General features: G+C 38.6%; 1 protein-coding gene across 1 annotated transcript in view; it reads right to left on the bottom strand.

The window, feature by feature from the left end:
* Window positions 1-2651: 2651 nt before the first annotated feature.
* The window catches only part of LOC120768706 (MAGUK p55 subfamily member 6), a 163254-nt gene continuing 153310 nt past the window's right edge, over window positions 2652-12595 (bottom strand). The window contains exon 11 of the mRNA XM_040095478.1: window positions 2652-3299. Within this exon, the coding sequence (XP_039951412.1) occupies window positions 2652-3299 (648 nt within the window). The remainder of the gene's footprint in view (window positions 3300-12595) is intronic.

Raw genomic sequence — 12595 nt, forward strand, 5'->3', positions numbered from 1 at the left:
GATATCAGGGCGTCTTGTAGACGGCTTTTCAACAAGGCCCGCAGAAGTGGGTTATCTGATGACTGGGTGTTCAGATTTCTGAACAGTTCTTAACGGCTACAATTGTAAATGGGATAAATCTGTATAGAAACGGATCTCATATGTCAAATATTTGTATGCATTATCGCTAACACATAAAAATACAGTCATAAATATAAATATGTACAAATACCCATTTCGGGTATTTTTTATGTTACATGGTATAGGGTTGTTTTCAAGTGCACATGCACATTTGTATTCAATTGCCTAAATACATATCTTAAGTCAATATGTTATCTTAAGTAAATATCTTTGTCGTTAATTGTTGAGTGCATACGTATTGCACATAAATGCATACGTGCCTCATATAAATGTATTATATGTATCTCTATGCGTTGTTTATGTATTGCTTTGTACTGCCTCAACACTGGCGAAGATAAGCCTGTTCAATATATTTGAACAGGCATATTGATTAGAGACTGCAATATTTAATGCACTCAATGTAAAGGAACGGAAATGATCCTAAACTATTAAAAGATAAGAAATAGTGTGTATGCCGTTGAGAACACTTATGTTTAAGATATGTGTACATACTTCAGTATGTACAATAGATTAGTATTAAGATTGGTGTATGTACTCTGCATGTGGTGCATACACAAATTAGGATAAGAAATTTTATAAATAAAGTAGCTCTGGGCAACCAGAGCTGAGTACATTTTTAAATCCGAACCAAACGCGTCTCATTTTATTCATTGGTGACCCCGTAGTTTTTTAAAAACACGCGAGTGAAAGTGAAATATTCTGTAAAAAAAAATATAATAATATATAAAAAAAAAAGTTCTCAAAATCTTACAGTGAAAGTGTGTTTGTGAGAAAGTGTGTTAAAAAAAGCGTGTTAAAAAAAAAATTAATATATGTATATTTTTATTATATATATTATAATAATATTAAAAAAGAAAAATTTTACCAAATTTACAGCAACACATTCCACATTCATATTTGAACAAGGTAAGAGCATCTTTCATTTTTTTTTTTTATAATTCATATACAATTGTTTATTTTATTTTTGGGAAAATGGAGAACCAAATAAAATTAGCAGAAGAACTGCAAAAACTTCATTTTAAGTCCATGAGTATGGATATAAATGAAGATTTAATAAATTTGGAAAAACTCCACGCCAAGTTAAGCGAATTGATCGCTATTATTAAAGAAAATAGTGCTCCCAGGAAAATGGAATGCCTTCCAAATCCTGGTTTAGTTCGCAGGCTTCAATTCTTATTAACAGAATTAGAAAAGAATATTGAAGACTGCGAATTAAACGAAATAGTCTCTCTAGACAGTATAGAGAGACTTATAGAAAAAACTCGTGATACTGTGCTTGAATTTATTAGCCAGCACGAAAATGATGAGTTAACGAGTAAATTCTATGATTTAAGAAATAGATTTTACAAACTTAAATTAAAATCCATTAGCAAAAAAAATGCTACTAATTTTACGCTGCCTCAAGTAGACATTCCCATCTTTTCAGGAGACTACGCTCAGTGACAAACTTTTAAAGAATTGCTTGAGCAACTCGTAGTATCTCAAAATGTTTCAGACACATATAAAATGAGTATTTTAAAAACAAAATTAAGAGGATCGGCTGCAAGTTGTATTGCAAATTTGCCTTCAACCTCGACAAATTTTTCAGTTGCCTGGAACCTTCTTAATGAAAAATTTACGAATAGAAGGTTACTCGCAAATACCTATTTTAAACAAATTTTAGATGCACCAGTAGTGACTGAGACTGCTTTTAGTGTACGAAATTTTCAAGAAAAAATTTCTGAAAGTACACAAGCATTGGAAAGCCTCAGTTTGTCTGCAGATAATTTGCTACAAGCTTTATTAAATTATACGCTTGTGCAAAAATTAGACAACAATTTAAGACTTAGGTATGAAAATTCCCTTAAAAATCCTAAGGAAATACCTACCTTAAATTCACTACAGATGTTTCTGAATGCACTAGAAGCAGCACAAGTTTCAAAAATATCACCAAAATTTCAAAATGCAGAATTTAAATGCATAATGGGATGTAATAATTCACACAATATATTTTATTGTTATAAATTTAAAGCTCTGTCTACTCAAGACAAATGGTGTTGGATTCACTGCCCGCTTTACTTACCACTTGTGCGCTTTAGGTGTTTGAAAATAAAACTGGTATATTTCGGTTTTACAATATAAAGGGCACACTCGATTGGTTGAATTTATTTTTTCTTTTATAATATTAATTCACGCAATATAGTTTTTCACAATATGAGTTGAACACTCGATTAGTGGGGGTTTCTTTTTCTTTAACAAATTTTTATATTTCACGATGGGACGCTGCGTAGCGGTGGCGGGAAAGCGTAGTTGATGCCAAGGCGATCGAATCTTAACTGAACTGTGTAGAGCCTGACCCTTTTCCTGCTGAGTAGTGTGGTGTGAGTTGGAGTGTGTGGATCCTGGGTTCTCGCGTGTGGGTGGTGTTGATGTGGAGTGTGGTGGTGTCGAGGTGAGTGTGGTGAGTGTGCGTGTTAGTGATGGGTGTAAGTGTGGTGTGGGGCAGGCGACTAAGGCTCATTTAGCCATCCCGGCCCCCCTAGGCGAATATTTCAGCCTAGAATGCTTTGAAGCTGCTGGAGTGTGGCTACGACGCTGCTAAGGCCTGAGGCGCGGCGTGGACGCGGGCGTGGACGCGGGCGTGGTTGCTGGCGTCGTGTTGATGCCCCATTGTGTGGCCGTCGGGCATGGGATGATGATGGCCCACTTGTTCGACGGGGCCGCGCCTCCCGGCGTACTGGAGGTCGTCGTATTGCGCCGCGGTTGCGGCCGGAAGGTTGTTGACGGGTGTCATTCCGAGTGAGTCGGTGCAACATGGTGTGATGCGGCCGCATACAAATTTGGCACAGATTGCCCGAAGTACACTCATGCGTTTGGTGGACAGGAGTCAGGCAGTTCAGACAATGGCCGTGCGCCTGCACGACCAACTGGCGTTGTTGAGGTGGCAATCCCTTAAAAATGACGCATTGTGGCAGCCGGTGGGGTCGACGACATAGGGGACATCTACGGCGTTGTGGGTCGGCGACCAGCGCGGGTGTTGACGGCAATGCTACCCTTCCATTCCGAGGCGCCGTTGGGGTGGTTGTTCGGGGCGCTGCAACTGGGGCAGCCGCAACTGGGGCAGCCACTTGGCGTGGCACATTGGCAGCCGAACGAGTGATTGGTGTCGGGGCTGCTGGCATGTCTGCATCCATATTGACCTGTTTGAAAGAGTGTAATTTCAATTAGGATTTGGTTGCATATAAGACATATGAGCATGGCTGCCACGTTATGCGGCATGAGTGGGTCGTTAGATTAATCGACTACATTTGTTATTGATTTTAAATATATATGTATATATGTATTTATATAAATTTTTATTTTATTTTGTTTTTATCTTCGGTTCATTTTAGCGGTTTGTCGGTTTGCGGTTCGCGGTTATCGGCGATCGGTAAGAAGCATAGCTTGACGAGCGGTCTTGTTAACTTTCCGGATTGCGTACGGAGATCGACTACGCGAATATGACCGTCGGAGCCTGGATAAAGCTTCTCTATGCGGCCTAGCCGCCATTCGGTAGGTGGCAGGCAATCGTCGTGAATCAGGACACAATCTCCAACTTTTGGCGCATTTTCTGTATTTTTCCAACGATACCTCTTGTGGAGGTCCTTTATATAGTCTTCTTTCCATCGGCTACTGAAATTATGATGGAGAATTTTAATTCTTTCCCATCTATTTAATAAGGATAGCGACTCCACGCCTGGCTCAGGTGTGGCCAGAATGGGTGCTCCTTTTAGAAAATGCCCTGGAGTTAGGGCTGTGAATTCGGAGGGATCTTGTGATAGTGCTGTGAGCGGCCGTGAGTTGAGAACGGCTTCAATTTTAGCTAATAATGTCGTGAATTCTTCATAATTAAATTTATAGCTGCCGGCTAGCTTCTTGAAATGAGATTTGAAGCTCTTTACAGCTGATTCCCATAAACCACCCATACGAGGAGCGCTTGGAGGTATAAATTGCCAATTGATACCTTGAGGGGCGTACTTTTGTACGATATCAGGAGACACTTGTTTTAAGAAATCCACAAACTATTTTTCTGTGGCTCGTTGGGCTCCTATGAATGTTTTGCCATTATCGCTCATGATTTTGGAGGGGAAGCCACGTCGAGCGACGAAGCGAGCAAATGCCGCGAGAAAAGCCTCCGTCGTCAGATTAGTACACAGCTCAAGGTGTACTGCCTTTGTCGTGAAACATACAAAGACAGCCACATAGCCTTTCATGAGAGTGGGAGATCTTAGCATGGACGCCTTTATTTGAAAAGGCCCAGCAAAATCGACACCGGTAGTCGTGAAAGGCAGAGCGAAATTGCAGCGTTCAGGTGGAAGTGCTGCCATAATCTGAGTTCGCATTTTTTGCTTATGCATAGTGCAGATCTTGCACATGAAAATGCATTTCTTGATCTGGGGCTTAAGACGGGGAATATAATACTCTTGGCGTACCATATGTTGCATGAGGCGCTGCTCTGCGTGCAACATTAATATATGGATGTAATTCAGAAATAAGGTGGCAAAAAGAGACTTCTCAGGTATTATGATATGGTGGCGTTCGTTGTAAGTCAGGCTTGAATTAGCGAGCCGACCATTGGCACGAAGCAGACCTTTCGTGTCAAGAAATGGGTTTAGTACTAAGAGTGAGCTCTTTTTGTCAATTGGCTTCGATTCTCTTAGTAACGATATGTCGCGACTGAAGTAGCGCGTTTGCGTTGAGGCGATAAGCGCGACCTTTGCTTTTTGTAAGTCCTGGTGCGTCAATGTATCGCAATGGGTGTAAGTTACTCCTTTAACTTTAAGTTTAAGTTGCTCTATGAATTTGAGCATATATGCGACAACTCTGAAGGCTCGGGGGAACGATGAAAATCGTTCAAGGATTTCATTATCATCCACTACTGTATGATAGGTGTCGATTTTTCGACTTTCTGGAGCGATTATGTTGCGCATTGTCGATTGTGGCCAAGAATCTGTGGATTCAGTTAACCATCGGGGGCCATTCCACCAGAGCGTGTTGGTGGCAAGATCCAGGGGTTTGCACCCTCTTGTACCTAGATCAGCAGGATTGTCGGCACTGGCTACGTGTCGCCATGTGGCTGCTCCTACTAGGTCAAGAATTTGAGACGTTCGATTAGAAATATATGTTTTCCACGAGTGTGGTGGCTTTTCTAACCAGGCTAGAACGATTTCGGAATCGGACCATAGATATAATTTGCATTTGGTCATGTTCATGTGGGTCTGCACTATGGAAACCAGCTTGGCTAGTAGCAGAGCGCCACAAAGTTCAAGTCGTGGTAGACTTATCGTTTTTAGGGGCGCAACTTTTGCTTTTGCCACTAGTAGGTGGCTTGTGGTTGCGGTGTCGCTTTGTGCGCACACATAGATCGTGGCACAATATGCCTTTCAGAGGCGTCGCAGAAGCCGTGTAGTTCCACTTTGTATTCGGGGGAATAGTTTACCCACCGTGGAATTTGTATCTTTGAAATGTCTTTTAGGTTATTAGCAAACTGGGACCACTTTTCTAAGCGAAGAGGTTTCACTTGTTCGTCCCAGTCTGTTCCGTCTAGCCATAATTCTTGAATCAGGATTTTCGCTTGTATCATAATTGGCGCAAGCCATCCTGCGGGGTCAAAAAGTTTTACCATTGAGAATAAAATTTGCCTCTTTGTTATGGCGGATAATGCGGTTATGGACTCTGTCGTGTATGAGAACTGGTCCGATATCGCATTCCATTGGATGCCCAGTGTTTTTGTTATACTTTTCTTTTCAAAAATAAGGAAATTAGTATCCAATTTGTTATCGTTTGGTATATTTTTTAAGATACTTGGGTGATTAGCTGTGATCTTTTTTAGAGGAAACCTTGCGGAGTTGAGGGCCTTTATCACTTGTGATAAGAACTCGTATGCTTGTGAGAGGCTGTGGCTCCCAGACAGGATGTCGTCTACATACGTATGTGTTTTTAAGACTTGTGTTGCCAGAGGAAACTCTGACTTTGTGTCTTCTGCCAGTTCGTGGAGTGTACGAATGGCGAGGTATGGGGCACAGTTTACGCCAAAGGTAACTGTTTTTAATTTAAAGTCGCTTATTGGACTATTGGGAGATTTTCGAAAAATAATTCGTTGAAAATCTTGATCATAATTATGTACCATTATTTGTCGATACATTTTTTCGACATCCCCATTGAAAACGTATTTGTATATACGCCAATTTAATATGAGGAGCATCAATTCTGGTTGGAGTGTGGGTCCCGTAAATAGAATATCATTTAGGGAATTCCCCGAGCTAGTGGATCTCGAGGCATTAAAGACAACTCTAACCTTTGTGGTTTTTTTGTCAGGCTTTACTACTGCATGATGTGGCAAGTAGAAAGAGTAATATTTACCTCTTATGATTTTTTCACATGGGCTTACTTCCTCCATGTGGTCTAAATGGAGGTATTCTTCTAAGACCCCATCATAATGTTGTTTGAGTTCACCTTTTCTAAGCAGGTTTTTTTCCATACTTAGAAACTGCTGTATTGCAGAGGTGCGAGAGTGACCTATGGTGAGTGTATCTGGAAATTGTTGTTTAAATGGTAGTCGTACGACATACCGACCATTTCCTGATCTAGTAGTTGTGGCTTTGTAAAAGTCTTCACAATACTGATCTTCTGGCGTTGTAATTGAAATGGGGGGGAGTTCTTCTAACTCCCAAAATTTCCTTAATTGTGAATTAAGAAATTCATTGGATATTTCTTCCACTTGAGTTGTCATGGTGGTAACTGATTCTGTCCCTAGTCCACTTAGTATCCAACCGAATATAGTATTTTGTGCTAGAAGGGTGTTTGAAATTTTTTCAACCCCTTCTAGAATAATTTGAGGTATAAGGTCGCTGCCTAATAGAAGATCTATTTGAGCGGGGGTGTTGCAGTTAGGATCTGCTAGCTTTAGGTGTGTAACCTTTTGCCAATGCTTGCTATTTATATGATAGCTTGGAAGCATGTTCGTAAGTTGCGGTAAGACTATAGCTTCTGCTTGAATGCGCTTATCCGCTTGGGGGGAAATCAGGGTAATGGGGCAGATTTTATTTGAGTTTTGTACTACTCCTTCGCCCATTCCCGTAATTTCATAATTGGCTTGTTTTGGTGGTAGTTTTAGCCTATTTTGTGCCCTAGACGCTATGAATGATCGTTGTGATCCTTTGTCTATTAGGGCTCTCAATTTGAAAAGTTCTCCTCGGTGTTCTATGGAGATAACTGCTGTGGGTAGTAGTACCCTACTTTGATTCTCGCTGTGAAGCGTTTGTGTTTTTAAAGCCTTTGAGCAGCATGGTGTCTCTTGGCAAATTTCGGGGAGTTGCGGTTGCAACTAAACCCGTGGCTCTTTTAGAGAAAGCGCTACTTTGGGGTGTGCTGGGAAAGTTATTGAAATGCAACATTGAATGATGCCTCTTGTGGCAATATACGCAATTGAATTTGCTTTCGCAATTATTGAGATTATGTGAGTGGGACAAGCAGTTTTTACAGAGTCTTCTTGCTCTGACAAAGTTGTTCCTTTCATTGATGTTTAGTTTTTTAAACTTTTCGCAAGCTTTCAGCTTGTGCCCTCCTTTACACAGTTCGCATGTGGTTGGTTTTATTGTTCGGATGTGAACGATTGATTTTTAAAGAAGCTTCTGTTTAAATTGTGGTTGTTATTAGCTTGGGGTCAAATAAAACTTCGATTTAGGTCGTGTTGAACGTTTTTGGTTCTGACCGTTTTTTTATCTACCCTTTCTGCAATTTCGTATTGGGTAGTTAAGAAATCTTTCATCTGCTGCCACGTTGGGCATTTTTTTCGTGATGAGAGCGATTGCTTCCACAGAAGCAAAGATTTTTCCGGTAATGCCGCGGAGCATATATTTACCAGTATGGGGTCCTAATTGTGTGTGGGAATATTCTGTGTCGCTAGAACCGACAAGCAATTTGAAACAGTGGATTGAAGTTTTATAAATTCTTCACTTGTTTCTTTCTGAATTTTTGGTAAATTCATTAATATTGTGACTTGTTTGTCGACTAATATTCTTTCGTTCTCGTAGCGAGCTTTTAAAGCTTCCCAAGCATAATTGAAATTTTCGTCATTAAGAGTGAACTGTTTTACTATTGCTCCTGCTTGGCCTTTTGTTTTGTATCGGAGGTGATACAATTTTTGCGCTTGAGATAATTTAGGATGGTTTATGTACACGGCCGTAAACATGTCCCGGAAGGACGGCCATTGCTCATAACCTCCATGAAATATTTCTGTATCGCATGCTGGCACTTTAAGGTGAATGCCGGAACTCGCCTCTTGGCTTTGAATTGGAGGCAGCTCTACTCTCGGTTGTGGAGTAGGTGCAATTGCTTTAATTAATCTCAATTGATCAGAGATCATAGCTCTCGTTTCCTCGTACTGGTCTATACAGTTTTCGTATTTGGAGCAAGCCGAGGATTTAAAATTTTCCGGAAGATCTGATTCGTCAGATTCTAGAATTGCGTCATACGCAGCTTGGAGACGTGTCCAGAAATTGCCTAGATTTTCTTTTTTGATTTTTTAGTACCGATTCAGAATTGTCCTGAATCGGTGAAGATGAAAATCGAGTGCAGTATCGAATTAAACTGTCACTCTCGGCGATAAACTTAGTATATGAAATGTCTTTAATTTTTTTTTTGCTTTGTAGCACCTTGCTTTGAGCGTGTAGGCTTCAGCAGGTGTACATGGGCTCTTTTCTTCAGAAATCATTTTTTGTACTTTTAGATATTGAATCGATTTAGATTCCTTAGAATCTCCGTTCATTTAGATAATAGGTAAAAATTTAAAATATGAGACAGAAAAAACTTCTCTCAGTGTATTTATGGTGTTAATAAATACGTTTGAATCTTTAAGATACGCGGTTTGTATGGTTGTTGTATACACAAGTATCTAATAACGAACGAGTGTTTCGTTTTCCTTATTATAAAATTGTATTTTTGTTGTATCCGCAAGGTAGGAACCAACGAACGAGTGTTTCGTTTTCCTTATTATAAGATAGTATTTTTGTTGTATCCGTATACGCAATGGCGGAACTAACGAGCGAGTGTTTCGTTTTCGTTATCCCTAATAGTTGTGCTATTAGTATATTTTGTTTTCTTTCTTTTTTGTTTATTGCTTCGTATTTCTAATAGTTGTGCTATTAGTTTGTTCTTGTTTTTTCGATTTTATTTATTGCTTCGCACTCGTTCGTTTATAATTGCGTATACGGGGGATAATAAGTAAAGAAAAAAGGGTTAATGACCTTTGTATATAAAGATTTTTTCCGTTTGCAATCCTGCTTGCTTGTGCTTTAGCAAGAACATGGTATTGCTTGAAATATGCCGATTTGGCCTTTGGATATATAATATAAAATTAAATGTTAATATGCCGTATATATTTGTAAAATTTTTTATTTTTTTTTGTTTTAATTGACAGAATGTAATTTATCCTTATTAAACGGTTGCATTTACCGCACCGATTTTTTTTTTTTTTTATTTTTTTAATTTTTTTTTTTATTTTTTTTCCAAAATATTTAAATTGTAAATGAAGATTTTATTTAATTATGTATCCTATGTACATACGTTATATATCTACATCGGCATAAGCAAATTGTATGCCGTGTATATTATTTTGCGGTACGAATAACGCGGGAAGAAAAAATGGCAAAGTGCAGGTATGCTCTTTTAGCGCAAATGCAAATTTGTGGAAGTTATAACTTTTACTTTGTTGTTACTAGCATATGTGTGTATGCTAATTTATCTTGTTGCCAATTGTGGTAATATATATAATGTATATGTAATGTATATGTATATACGTTGTTAATATTGTGCATATATGTATGGTTGATATTATTCCTTTTATTTTAATTTTCGAAATTGCCTTAGCTTACTTAGCGCAATCCTGCTTATACTGTTTTGAGTATAAGGGGTATTGCCGGAAAATGTTGTCAAGTGAATACTTGAAAATGTTTTTTTTTTTTTTTATGAACTTTGTGTGCTTGTGAACACAAGTGTAAGCATAACTAGGCTTTTAACAGATATGTATATGCCAGTATATATATAATTATATATCATACTATATACTGTTCATACATATATTGTATGTACATATGTAATGCACCAAACTGTTTTCGGTTTCCCGTATATCAACCGTAAGTTCAAACAGTTTGGTAGCAACCGTTTTTTTAGAGTATACAGTTGTTAGAAAAATGAACTGTAACTTTCACCATACATATATGCCACTATATAAAAATTTTATATGAGTAAATGGAGTCGATACACTCACTTTGAGCCGCTTCAAGGGTATTTGAGGGCTTTAGTATGCGGTATTTGAGGGTTTTGGGTTGTTTGCATTTGTCGCTGTCCAAGTTGTATCCTATTTGTTTCCTGTTGCTGCTGATGTTGACGTTGTTAGGGTTGGTCGCTGTATCCCTTTCCTTTTGAGCTCTTCCTGTGGTTGTTTGGTATGTACAGATGTATTTTATTTTCACCAGTAGTAATATTATTTATTATTTTTGTTTGAAATTTATTGCACTTTAGGTTTATTGTTTTCCTTTCTTGTTTGGTTGTAAACTTCGCGCCCGTTTAGAATAAATTAATTTACGCGCCCGGCTTTTTTTTTGTTTAGTTGTTCAGCACAATGTTGTATGTAGGAAATTAATATGTATTTATATGTCTCAAACGCGTTTTAAAATTTATCGTATTAGCATAAAATTTTTATTTATTTTTTTTTGATTTTGATTAAAAATTTTTTGATTTTTTTTTTTTGTAACGGTAGGAAACCGTTTTGTGTTTTCCGTTTTCAACTTCTTTTAAATTTCACTTGCAATAAACACTTTGTATATATCGGGTGATTTTTTAAGAGCTTGATAACTTTTTTAAAAAAAAAAACGCATAAAATTTGCAAAATCTCATCGGTTCTTTATTTGAAACGTTAGATTGGTTCATGACATTTACTTTTTGAAGATAATTTCATTTAAATGTTGACCGCGGCTGCGTCTTAGGTGGTCCATTCGGAAAGTCCAATTTTGGGCAACTTTTTCGAGCATTTCGGCCGGAATAGCCCGAATTTCTTCGGAAATGTTGTCTTCCAAAGCTGGAATAGTTGCTGGCTTATTTCTGTAGACTTTAGACTTGACGTAGCCCCACAAAAAATAGTCTAAAGGCGTTAAATCGCATGATCTTGGTGGCCAACTGCCCATGCATCCCGAAAAATGCACTGTTTGGTGTGGTTTGTACGCTGGTGGAATCATTGGACCGTATTTTTTCAAAGATGCTGTTGGACGCAACGTTACGGTGAATGGCGATCGCTATCGTTCGATGCTAACAAACTTTTTGTTGCCAAAAATGGAAGAACTGAACTTGGTTGACATGTGGTTTCAACAAGATGGCGCTACATGCCACACAGCTCGCGATTCTATGGCCATTTTGAGGGAAAACTTCGGAGAACAATTCATCTCAAGAAATGGACCCGTAAGTTGGCCACCAAGATCATGCGATTTAACGCCTTTAGACTATTTTTGTGGGGCTACGTCAAGTCTAAAGTCTACAGAAATAAGCCAGCAACTATTCCAGCTTTGGAAGACAACATTTCCGAAGAAATTCGGGCTATTCCGGCCGAAATGCTCGAAAAAGTTGCCCAAAATTGGACTTTCCGAATGGACCACCTAAGACGCAGCCGCGGTCAACATTTAAATGAAATTATCTTCAAAAAGTAAATGTCATGAACCAATCTAACGTTTCAAATAAAGAACCGATGAGATTTTGCAAATTTTATGCGTTTTTTTTTTAAAAAAAGTTATCAAGCTCTTAAAAAATCACCCGATACATATGTATATTGCACTTAATTTTGTATATTTGTATATGTGTATGTATATGTCGCCTTTCACTTGTGCACAAAATTTGCAAGCTTTTAATACGTTTTATGTCACAGAAGTTGATTTTCTTTGTTTTTTTTTTTTTCAATAGTGCCGTTCTTTGCGGCTCGAAGGACCAATGTTGGATTCACTGCCCGCTTTACTTACCACTTGTGCGCTTTAGGTGTTTGAAAATAAAACTGGTATATTTCGGTTTTACAATATAAAGGGCACACTCGATTGGTTGAATTTATATTTTCTTTTATAATATTAATTCACGCAATATAGTTTTTCACAATATGAGTTGAACACTCGATTAGTGGGGGTTTCTTTTTCTTTAACAAATTTTTATATTTCACGATGGGACGCTGCGTAGCGGTGGCGGGAAAGCGTAGTTGATGCCAAGGCGATCGAATCTTAACTGAACTATGTAGAGCCTGACCCTTTTCCTGCTGAGTAGTGTGGTTTGAGTTGGAGTGTGTGGATCCTGGGTTCTCGCGTGTGGGTGGTGTTGATGTGGAGTGTGGTGGTGTCGAGGTGAGTGTGGTGAGTGTGCGTGTTAGTGATGGGTGTAAGTGTGGTGTGGGGCAGGCGACTAAGGCTCATTTAGCCAGTGT

The sequence above is a fragment of the Bactrocera tryoni genome, chromosome 2, assembly GCF_016617805.1.
Source record: "Bactrocera tryoni isolate S06 chromosome 2, CSIRO_BtryS06_freeze2, whole genome shotgun sequence".
NCBI classification, from domain to species: domain Eukaryota; kingdom Metazoa; phylum Arthropoda; class Insecta; order Diptera; family Tephritidae; genus Bactrocera; species Bactrocera tryoni.